General features: G+C 38.0%; 1 protein-coding gene across 2 annotated transcripts in view; it reads right to left on the reverse strand.

The window, feature by feature from the left end:
• The window catches only part of CDKAL1 (CDK5 regulatory subunit associated protein 1 like 1), a 434256-nt gene that overhangs the window by 139032 nt on the left and 282353 nt on the right, over positions 1-12871 (reverse strand). For both annotated transcript variants that reach the window (XM_040546176.1, XM_040546177.1), the window contains one exon: positions 4660-4805. In XM_040546176.1, coding sequence (XP_040402110.1) covers positions 4660-4805 — 146 coding nt within the window. The remainder of the gene's footprint in view (positions 1-4659; positions 4806-12871) is intronic.

The raw sequence follows: 12871 nt of genomic DNA on the forward strand, positions 1-12871 counted from the left end.
GCAACAAAACAGACGAAGCTCAGGGCAGACCAAGAGAGACATGAGACAGTCACTGCTGAATCCCTTAAAATCCTTTAAAAAAAGGATTAAGAGGTGGCCTAGAAAGCTGCTGAAGCTGCCTTTAGTTGGCTTAACTCCTTGTAAAGGAACAGGGAAGCAGGGAGCATCCCTGAAGCCAGTTGTCTCTAAGGTCTAGGTAACATCTTCTCTCATTTTGGATATTAAGTTTCTTCAGACACCTCCAGCAATAATCCATTATTTGCCGGGCAACTAAGATTCTAGTTTACATTGAAGTGATTAATCACCTTCCAAAATTTCAATTTATTTTCCACTGCACTCATTTACTATTGGTCCTTTACTTTCTTTCTCCAACTGCATGTAATTGTTCGCCTGCATATGCTGAAAAAATCAATTCTTCATTACCATTGAAAGTTACTGAGGCTAGAACAGGTTTGCTAGTAGTCCTCTGATTTTAACAGAGTAGAAGGTGCAAAAAAGAAGAGAACTTTTAGCCTGACAGGGCCTTGATTCTCCCTTCTGGCAGCCCAAGTTTGCTGATTATATTGGAAAGCGCACATATTTCCAGCATGAATTATGAGACAATCCCAAGTGAACAGCAGCAGCCACCCACAATTCATGTTATGCTTCCATCTCATAAGACGCGCACAGACAACACTAAAAACTTGTGAGGCAAAAAGCTTTTCCTCAGCTTCACGCTACTTACAAAAATACAGACAGAGCATTTCAGCCTGACTCTAAATTTCCCTATCCCATTCTCCACTCTCCCCCTCTCATTTGTCTAGATGTTGGGTTTACTATCCTATTGTCTTACGAAAGGGTAGTAATAGGGAAAGATTAATAAAGGCTTTGATCAACATCACAATTGCTTTACAAACCAGAAAGGTAAAAGAATGCAGTATGGTCAACTGCAAACAAGAAATTTGAATACACGTTACCAGTCTAAGGATTTTTTAATGTGTATATATTCACATTGTCTCTGAATATTTGAGTAATTACAGAATATGACACACAGGTTCTTTAACTGAAATATACTCCAATTGTTTGCCTTTATGAGCAAAAGTAAATTTCAGGGGATTAAGTTTCAAAATTTTGAGATAATTAAATCAGTCTTGCTCTTTTTGTAACTAAAACCACCATCTTTCTGAAATATAATTTATGCAGAATCTCGAAAGTTCAGACCACTTGAAAAAGAAAGACAACTCACGTTTTGAAAAAATGAACCTGCAATTAAAAGAATTTCTGATATAAGACTAAATTGGGCTCTGGATTAAATTTATTAAGCAGCAGCTTCTAATGTTCCTTTTTATGCAAACATATTGAAATTAATATCTCATCCAAATGAATATCTCCTCCTCCGTATCAGTCAGTTTTGAGAGTAGTCCCTCCACATCCACAGGTAGTGACCAAAAAATATATAAGAATAACTGCAAGGACCCTCATCAAAGTACAAGTTGTACAGGACTACCTTCTAAATTTATCAGCAAATCCTCATTTCTTTAATGCTGTTCCTCTCTAGAACAGTTTACAAATGACTCTTTCATTAATAAAATGTATATATGGATATTAAATCTTTAGGTCAGCTACCGACCTATCAACTAGACAACAGCATTTTCCTGAACGTTAGAATTTGCAGAAATTTAAGTGCAAAAAGGAAAGCAAAATATCAAAGAACTCATTTCTGAGTACAAAACAAGGCTTCTCTAGTACAGCTTTTCAGTCTGATGGGTTTGAATTTCAAGCTAGAATTTGTTATCCATCTGGATACTAAACCAAAAATGTTGTCACCTGGCTGGGCAGAGGGTCTCTAAATACAAAGTACTGCATATCAAATGACTGCAATGGAGTATCAGTTTTTGTTTTTAAAGTACACTTCTAGAGTTTCTGCCTGAGGAAAGAGTTCTCAAAGGGAGGAAAAAAAGTGATGCCTAGTATCACAATTTCAGAGGGTCTAGAATGCTCCATTCTTTTAAAAAGTGAGTTTTAATGCAAAAAAAATAGTTTTTGAGAACTCTAGCTTCTCTATAAAGCATTCTGTACTCAGTGGGATATGAACAAATCCCCATCTTCAGAAGGAGATACCTCTGCAATCAATTCTTGGCTCTCCAGAGGAAGGAAAACATTTTACTATTTTTCTGGGAGAAAAAAACCTCCCAGAGTATTTCATTGGTCTGATGGGGAAAAGAAAGATTCAGGAGTCCCTAATATCTTTGGTATTCAAAAACCAAAGAGATCATATGGTTCATTTTTTTCTTTCTTCCCCTCATTTTTACTTTGTGTATTTCATGCTTATTTGCTCAGACGTCTGAAATCGTTATTAAGCATTTAACTGATAACCATATTATTCTTTGGTGTGCGACTTTACTTCTTCAGCAGGTCAGCCTGTGGGATTATTGGTTTAATATAAATTTAAGTGAAGATACTATCACGGTAGATGTCACATTTTAGAGATGAAGGTGCCATTTGGAATATACTGATAAGACCCTGCATATTTCCTGTAGGAAATTTCTAAGATGACTTTATGACCCTAGGAATATGAAAAGGAGATATAGGGTGTTCTACTTTTGTTTTATTTTTCCTATTTGATAAATGGAAGATGGAAATAATCCCTTTTGGCTATTAAAGTAGTTCAAACACATATTTAATTTTAGCTATTTTGGCTCTAGGCTCTGGAGTTGTCTGCAGCAGTGTTAAGTCCTGGCAATCTTTGCTCTCAGACCTTTATGGGAATATCTACATGGAATGCAATAGCTGGCTGCTGCCATAGGAGGAGAGACTACTAATGAAGACACTAAGCTCTTAAGTGCAAAAGAAAAAAAAAATTAGTTTTACAGATGCACACATGTCCAAATATCCAAAACGTTTTCTCTGTCCTGCATAGCTTCTTCATCCTGCTGCCATATGGTATAAAGAATTTTCCATTTTAGCATTCAGAGACTGTTTTCTGACAGGAACTACTAGATAATATGGTAGTTTCTTAGTAAGCAGGATAAAAAAAGTTTATTATTATTCAAAAACAAGACATCAAGACAATTATCTTTTCCTTGCAAAATTTACTATGAAAAGCCTGTGGAAAAGATGTATGTCGTAGATTACTTTATATTCAGTTACCAGCTGTTTTAAATTTGGATATTAACTAATTCATGCTTTTCTCTGTGCAAGAGCTGAATGATATAATAAATTCCCATATGCCCCAACATGTGCCAGCTATAATAGGTTATCGAAAATCCAGCTGCTGTTATGATAATAGCTGCCAATGTTAGAACTACTGAAGAGAATAATGAATCAGCTTCAAGTCAACTAAGACATAAACTGACCGAGTTCTAAGATACGTGGGAATACAATATAGCTGTTAATTAAAAAGTAAAATTGACCCAAAGCCACATGAAAATATCAAGAATTCACGTGCATTGTTTAGGGTGGAAAATTAATGTCAGATCAACATATAATGACAACAAAGACAATAAATAGTGAACCTGTATTTTCATAATCAGCTCCATTTCAACCCACTGCTGTAAATGAACATACTATACACGACATGAACATGAACATACTATAAACGACAAAAAAAATTGCAAATAGACTCTATTCTGTTGTAGTTTGCTTTTCTTTCTTACATTTCACAATTCTCATGCAACTCTTGCATGACATTTTACATGCCTAGACTGCTGGATTTTTGAATAATCATGAAAAATCGACTATAAAAATGATTATGAGAAACTGTTTGCTTTTGTTTTAATATCCAATATTTTAATGTAATTTCAGAGTCAAAGGTATCCCTTTGAATTAAATTCCCCCTCTTAATTCATTAAAAGAAACATAAAAAAAATAAGATTGAGAGAAAGTAGCCAAACAAGATAACTGAATTCATTCTTCAGACAGATGTTTTTATGACAATTGGCACAGTAATACACACAGAAATATGTCAATATTTAATTTTAAAAGCTAAGAAGACTTCATTGGATATTAAACTAGTACTTGTGGCTACACCTTTGCATGTAAATGCAACTGTTGTGTTCAGGTCAGCATAAGTACAACATTATGATATATACTTTTACTTCTCACAGTTAACTGTTCTTAAGGAAAACAATTTTTAAATTATCCTATAAATCATCCATTCCATAAGCAGGATGACAGTATTGCTTTATCAGTGTAAATGTACACCAGCCAAAGGACGTAAAATATCGTTTATTTAAAAAAAAAATACCCATTTACATTAGCTAGAGCTGGATCATCTCCGTAACACAAAGCATACAATGTTCAAAAGCCACATTAAAGAAGACTTCAATTTTAAGTTCAAGCAGTCTATATATAGTGTTTAAGTACAAAAAATAATCTAGGAATGTATTATTTGAAAAAGATTAAGAATATATCGACAAATTAAAGGCATGTCATGCAGAGATTTAAGACGCTTATAAAATCTCAAGCAAAGGGTCAAACCACATCAAGGATCATACAAAAAAGTCAGACTTTGAAAGCTTAAAGAAGTTCATTCTTTTTTAATACCTTAATGAAGAAGTTGCAAGTTTTTGTGTTTTCAGCCACATGTTCTTGACATTGAAAAAAAAACACATAAACGAACAAAAAACAACCAACAAAGCCCAAACCACTATTATTTTCCTCAAATATTAATAGACTTACTTTTCTTTAAGGAAATCCACTACTCGTTTGAAGTCTGCCACACAGTATTCTCTTTTCATGTCCATGAGCACACTGTCAGAGGCTGACTGGACCGGTATGTGCAGAAAAGCATACACTCTTGGATGATTGAGAATCTTTGCCATTTCCTATGAGTTATTCAAAAAGGGAAAAAAAAAAGGATTATGAAACCAATACACAAATCTCCTTTAAATTCGTATGTGATACATATCATTAGTAAGACTTCTGAAACCCAAATAACACTGAGTTACAGCAGCCCAGTTGAGAGAGTAGGGACATATGAAAATATATGGAAACAATTTTGTTTTTAAAGAAAGAAGAAAGCTATGGGATTTCATTTCCTTTGAGATAGGCCTGACATTCCCTAAGTAGTACTAGTTATCCGTTTAAAAGAAAACTTTAGAAGTTTAGAAATTATTGTGAAAATCAGTGCTTTCAGACAGTGGCTGTTTTCAATTTCATCAGATGGCAAGGGTTAGCTGCTTTCCTGTCAGAGTCAAAAGAGTTCTCAGATGCCAATATATGAATGTCTCTAATTGGAATATCCTTAGAGTCGGCAATTTGCTAATTAGAGTACATCTGATCATTTGCAAAACTGCTCCAATACTAGTCTGAAATCTCTTAACTGTGTTATTACAGACTCCAGGGATTAAAGGCATTTGGTTATAAAATGGATAGAACTAAGCAGTGGACTGCTAAAAGCACAGTAATGGCTTGAAAAGAGGCAGGGGATGTTATACATTATGTACAGGTACAAAAGGACAGAAAGAAAACAAAGTAAGGGTAACAGAGAATGCCAAAAAAGCTCATAATCAAAGCCAGACCAAACCCCAGACTGCCACTTGGCATGGTGATGGAACATAAGATGGGGAACAGAATGCGGTGCTAATGTTTCTTTCATTTTTACTATCTCCATAACTAAAGACATAAAGACTAGTAAGAAGGCTTAAGTATTTTAAAAATGGAGACAAAACAGCATCTAGACAGTAAGCAATATGGTAAAATATAGCCTGTTAATCTTTCCCCTGGAAAAACAAAACAAAACAAAACAAACAAAAAAGTAAACTTGGACAAAAAACATATTACACACACAACAAGCAGGTTTTCACCGAAGGCTTTCACTTTTTTCCTGCACGGTTAAATATATAGGACATGGCCTGGGGTTGAGCGCTGCACTGCCCACTCTTCTGCCATATGCATTGTGCATGCTCCAGCCAGGCTCACTCAGACCACTTCACCTTTCTTTGACAGCATACATATTCTGTTTGACAACAAATACTGCTGTCAGGTTTAGTTGTTAAATTGCAACTATTTACAAATTCTTTCCAGGCCATTAATCAGCCATAGTAGTCATGCGTCTAGATTTTCTCTCAGTATTTATACATGGTTGGCCTAGCTCGTTCGAAGAAGTTAGCACTCTCGTGCCTTTTCACTTTCAGTTATCTGCCTCTTAAAAGCACCGATTTGCTAACAGGAAGGCCAACCTGCTAAAGAGGGCTTTAAACTAGGAAAGACAGGGGAAATGGAGAGTTACAGGGATGGGGTAGGCAGAAAAAAGGGTCTCAAGTCAGGATGCCTCCAGCAGGTGCATGCAGCCAGGGAAGTGACTGCAGGACACAGCTATGGAGGATCCCCTTGCACCCCTTCTGGGAAACCTGTAGGCTCAGTGACCTCCCTGAAATGCTTGTATAACAATGCATGTAGCATGGGAAATCAACAGGAAGAATTGGAGATCTGTATGCGGTCGCAAGGTTATGATCTCATTGCAATTACAGAAACATGGTGGGATAGCTTGTGTGACGGCAATGCTGTCATGGAGGGCTACACACTTTTTAGGTAAGACAGGCCTGGAAGGCGAGGTGGAGTTGCTCTTTATGTGAAAGAGCAACTGGAATGAATGGAGCTCTGCCTTGGGGTGGATGAAGTTGAATGCTTATGGGTAAGGATTAAAGGGCAGGCTGATACCGTTGTGGGTAACTGCTACAGATCACATGAAGAGTAAGTAGATGAAGCCTTCTATAGACCACTGGAAGTAGCCTCACAATCAGAAGCCCAGGTTCTCACGGGGGACTTCAACCCCCCCGATATATGCTGGGAGGACCACGCAGCTAGGCACAAACAGCCCAGGAGGTTCCTGCAGAGCACTAACGATAATTTTTTGACACAGGTAGTGGAGGATCCAATGAGGAGAGGTGTGCTGCTGGACCCTGTGTTAACAAACCAAGAAGGGCTGGTTGGAGATGTGAAGGTTGTGGGCAGCCTTGGCTGCAGTGACCATGAGATGGGGGGCGTTCAGGACTTTGTGAGGAAGAAGCAAGGCAAAATGTAGAATTGCAACCCTGGACTTTAGGAGAGCAAACTTTGGCCTCTTCAGGGACCTACTTGGAAGAATCCCATGGGTTAGAACCCTAGAAGTAAGGGGGATCCAGCAGAGCTGGTCAATATTCAAGCATCACTTTGCCCAAACTCAGGATCAATGTATCCGTATGAGCAAGAAGGCAAGCAAAGGGGGCAGGAGATCTGCACGGATGAGCAAGGAGCTCCTGGCAAAACTCAAATAGGAGAAGGAAGTATACAACATGTGGAAAAAGGGACAGGCCAATTGGGAGGAATATACGAACACTGTCAGAATATGCAGGGATGTGATGAGGAATGCCAAGGTCCATTTGGAATTAAATCTGGCAAGGTATGTCAAGGTGTACGGAGTCTGGCTGGGATGGAGTTAACTTCCCCTGCAGCAGCCCATACAGTGCTGTGCTCTGCACGTGTAGCTAGAACAGCACTGGTATCACACCAGTGTTGTGTCTGCTGCTGAGCAGTGCTGGCACAGCATCAGGACCCTCTCCAACACCCCCCCGGCAAAGAGCCAGCAGGCTGGGGGTTGGCAAGAGGTGGGGAGGGGACATCACCAGGGCAGCTGACCTACAACCAATGGGATATTCTCCACCACATGGTGTCACACAGCAGTAAAAGGTGGGGAAGGGAATGAAAGGGAGACTCTTGTTATGAAGATGTCTGTTCTCCCAAACAACTCCATCACTTGCTGATGGGAAGCAGAGAATACATTTTTTATCTCTCCATGCTTCCGCACAGCCTTTGCTTTTTTGTTTGTTTGTGTTTTGTTTTGTTTTGTTTGTGTGTGTGTGTGTTTTTCCCTCTTCCTTTTCCCTTTAGTTAAATTATCTTTATCTCGACCCATGAAACTTTTTTTTTCTTTCCATCATACTTTCTTCTCCCCTATTCTTCTGAGGAGGGGAAGTGAGAGAGCAGTTTTGGTGGAGTTCAGCTGCCCAGCAGGGTAAAACACCACACGAGGACAACAAGAAGGGCTTCTTCAAATTTATCAATAGCAAAAAGATGATTAGGGAAAACATGTGCCTGCTATTGAATGTGGTAGATGTCCTCATAAAAAAGGATACGGAGAAGGCAGTGATACTAAATGCCTTCTTTGCCTCAGTCTTCGCTGCTAAGACAAGCCCTCAGGAATCTTGAACCCTAGAGACAAGACAGGAAGTCTGGAGAAAAGATGACTTTCCCTTGGTGAAGGAGTATCAAGTTAGAGATCATTTAGGCAAACTTCATACCCACAAGTCCCTGGCCCCCAGTGGAATGCACCCACAAGTGCTGAGGGAGCCAGTGGATGTTATTGCTAGGCCACCCTCCATCATCTTTGAAAGGTTGTGGAGAACAGGGGAGGTGCCTGAGGACTGGAAGAAAGCCTATGTCACTCCAGTCTTTAAAAAGTGCAAGGAGGAAGACCCAGGAAACTGCAGGCCAGTCAGCCTCACCCTCCATCCCTAGACATGGAGCTACTGGAGCGAGTCCAGAGGAGGGCTACGAAGATGATTAGGGGACTGGAGCATCTCTCTTATGAGGAGAGGGTGAGGCCTGTTTAGCTTGGAGAAGAGAAGACTGAGAGGGGATCTTATCAATGTATATAACTACGTGAAAGGAGGGTGTAAAGAGGATGGAGCCAGACTCTTCAGTTGTGCCCAGCACACTGGGCCATGGGCACAAACTGAAATACAGAAAGTTCCAGCTGCATATTAGAAAACACTTCTTTACTGTGAGGGTGACAGAGCACTGGAACAGGTTGCCCAGAGAGACTGTGGAGTCTCCTTCGCCAGAAATATTCAAATTCTGCCTGGATGTGATCCTGTGCAATGTGCTCTAGGTGATCCTGCTTGCCAGGGGGGTTCGGCAAGATTTGATCTGCAGAGGTCCCTTCTAACCCCAACCGTTCTGTGACTGTGTGATTTTAGAACAACTACTCTTGTATACTCTTGTGCATACCTTTCATGTATGTATGTACAAAACCTGAAAACTCTCAAATCACTTTAGAAAGCAGCTTTGAAGGTTTATGTCTAAACTTCTATTACATGTTTATGATAAGCAATTACATTACTCCGTGGAATACCTACCCTATCCCAGATATGTAAACTAAATAATACAGTAATAATTATGTTGATAATTGAGGGTGTACAATTTGATGCACAGCAAGGGTGTGTGCAGCTGGCTCTCAGTGGAAGCCAGGGTTAATTAGCTTTGAGACTTAAAGAGTAAAGAACATGCCACCACACATCCATACAAAGCCATTTTAAATGGAACCACTTCCCTACGTCCTTAATTTTAGACATTCAGCTAGAATACATTGTTCAAATGAAACAGAACAAAACAAGTTCTGTAAAATAATGTCACAAAATGGGGAAAACTTTAATTTTTCCTCATTTAAGCTTTAGAAAATACTATAAATTAAGTTTATACAAAGCATCCTAGTAGTCATGTAATTTATTTTTTTTTGCATCAGTAGCATGTTTCTAAAATATCACAAATGGCAGAAGGGCTGGAACCAAGCTGTATACCACAACCCTACTGCTTAACTTTTAGTTCAAAATACTCCACTCAATCTTCAAAAACAGACTTATGATACAAGAAACCAATGAAAGCCAAGTTTCATAATATGCTTCTGAATCTGCCAAGTTCATAAAAATAACTCTACAACATAGAAAGAATTAATTCTCTCTCACTCCTCTCAAAGTTGGCAACTTCTGAAAAACAGCCTCTTCACTAAGTGATCACTTTGTGAATTCTTTTTGAAGATAATCAACTACTACTTAGAATTTCTAGCTACAAAAGCCTATTTTTATCCCATCTTTTGCAAGGCTAAGGACCATTTGATAGAAAGCCATAGATTCCTATTGCAACCAAGATCTGGGAATATTATGTTTAAAAAGTTATGATTTTGTTCCTTTCCCTCTGCACTCATACTAAACAACACTTATATTTTGAAGTTTTCTCTTTTTTAACCTTAAAACACAGATTGATTCCATTATAGTAGCGGCTTTTGAATTTTGTACAAAACTAGCCACGTATTGCTGGACAGCATGAAATAAAAACATAAATAACTTGTATTTACCTGTGTTAAAGACACCATATATAGTAAAGAATGAGAAACTTACTTTGTCTTACCACAGTTTCATATCGTTTTTTTAAAGCCACAACTGAGGAACTTCTCTAAGCATTTTTTAAAAATTTGGTTTCATTTCTCTTCCTCTTTTCTTTGCTGTTAGAAAATTAACACGTTGCTGCAAAATATTAAACATAGAAAACAAATGCTAAAAACTAAAATGTGCTCTCCTATCCAGAGAATAGCTGGGTGAAAAAAAACACACCTCCCAGACCCAGTAGTTTTTTTAATCTTACAATAACTTGCACAAACCTGATGGTCTCACATTTGATCTACTTCAGGGGCATGTGCCAATAGTGAACTTTCAACAACACTTCCTGTAAGAACTAAACTGATATGTATTCAATGGTCATACTTAAATAAGACTCTAGTCAAAACTGCTTCTTCTAGCTATCTCCCATTAAAAAATAATCATGACTTCTGCAAGTCTTGCAGTTACTATTGTGGATATCTTGCAGGATTAAGAATATAACCATTTTCATTTGAAGTCATTTCGCTTGGCTCTGTACTAAACGAGCACAAAAAGCTTTTCAGCTGTCACTACAAGTCTCTATATGCATCAAAAACGTAAAAATCCTAAATGGAATAAATCCAGAATGTTCAGTTAAGAATGTTCAGTTATGCACTAAGTAATATTACTGACAATTCCACTGCATTGTACTGTTTTAGAAAGATGCACATCAGTCTCTCAGAATCAAAGAAAATGAATTCTTCAAAAAGTAAATTGCTTGTCTTATGTATCAGAAATGCATGCACAATACACATTACATATCCAGGAACCCTCATACAGTCTAGTTATTGAGGTCACAGGCTTCAAGCATGCTCTGGACCCTCAAAGCTCCTATGGAATAGAATATTGCAAATGAATTTCTACTGTGAATTTCTTTCTTTGTGTACTTTCTATATCTCAAGATACACAAAAGATGCTACAAGTACTTCAAGCACTGAATTTCTATTGAGTATATTCATGTGTTTTCAGGCATAAACCTGAATCAAATGCAGCACTGATGATCTGGTTTCCCACCACGTATTTCAGGACCACAACTATTAACTTGGTGGATTTAACAGAACAGAAATTATTAACACCAAATAATCAGTCACAAGACAGAAATGAAGAGGCACTGTGTCCTTGTCATTTGTTCTCTAAGTACCACTAGTGCTTTGCTTTTTTTTTTTAACTTACATGTCACAACCAGAAACTCAGAATGAACAGCTCAAAATGAAACAGAATAACGAATTAAAGGAAATTTTTCCATCATTGTTTCAGATATCTGCATAAACCAATCTTCCAAACTTTCTAAGTGCTCAATTATAAATAAAACATTCTACCCCAAAACCATAATGTAAGATCATTCCAGTCTTACCATTTATCCTCCCTACACCTAACACTACACTGAAGTACTTTACCACATAGGTGTGATTTAATACAGCCATGTGCTGGATTGTCATACTTAGTTAATCCTGACAGATTTTCCCACACCACAGACTACACATAGAATACTAGTTTTTATCACTTAATAAAACTATTAGTTAATATCCCAGAGAGAGCTTGAAGGACATCAGAGGCTCATGTATAATTGCATTTTAAAGTGTCTCAACATTCTAAGCTTAACATCTGTTTCCTGTTGTTATATATGTGAATTTTTCCAACAAAGTGTTTTGCATTAGTACATATAATTGCATATTTCAGCCAGTGGGAAAAAATGCAATATATATTTTATGTATTTTATGTATTTTTTCCATCTGGAAATAATAAAGGAACAACTTCTTCAAATCTTAAGATGGCGAAAGAAAACTTCTGTCTTTAATCATGACTGAAACAGCTGATTGCCTTTTCCCCCTGTCCTGTGGAATCTACTAATACCTACATGAATCAGGAGAAGACATTTTATGTAGGAACAAAAAGTCGAAGAGTAGCACAATATGTTTCAAGCTGACTTCACAAAAAGCAAAAGTCGTTTGTGTCAGAATCTAACAGTTTATGTGAGAGACCCTTTAGGAAAATGATCACATAGGAACTAATTTTTTCCAGTTCTTAGCAGCTGGAGTACATCAGAACGCAAGGCACATTGCCTAGTCAGTATATTTTATCCCAACAATTACAATATACAAATTTAACCACCTAACCAGAAAATCAATCCTTCTGTTTGTAATGACACGATGCACAACCATGGAGAATCACAAAGACAATAAACCTCAATATCCACACATCTCTGTCAGTATCAGCAAGCTTTTCAGACAGTGATTCTTTCTCCTAAAGTAGGCAGAGGTCCAGTATTTGAATTCTCCCTCATGTTTGAGTCACAGTGATCTGAATAACTTGTTTCCTAGCGAAAGAATTTTGTCCTCTGCCAAAAGCGAAGCCCAAATAAATGCTCATGCATATGGAAACATGACAAAATGGCACTCCCTCAAAACTTCTTTCCCTTGTGGCAGATATTAGTTTGAGATACGTAACGAGGGGTCTCCACTTATAGTTGCCATCTAGAAGCCCAGTGGTGCCACCACCAGCACAGCCTGGATAAAAATCAAGTGGCTGTGGTCCATTTTTAAATTCCTCTGCTACAGTGAAATTCAAAAACAGATGTGATCTAGTGATGGATGCATGGCAATGATGACAGCGTGATTGTGGCTGGAAAGCCCGTAACAGTTTTGTTAAAATTTGAACAGGGAACCCCTCGTGCCTCCCCTGAGTAATGGGGTTGTAAAAACCCAAGAACATGTACG

The sequence above is a fragment of the Cygnus olor genome, chromosome 2 (assembly GCF_009769625.2).
Source record: "Cygnus olor isolate bCygOlo1 chromosome 2, bCygOlo1.pri.v2, whole genome shotgun sequence".
Lineage (NCBI taxonomy): Eukaryota > Metazoa > Chordata > Aves > Anseriformes > Anatidae > Cygnus > Cygnus olor.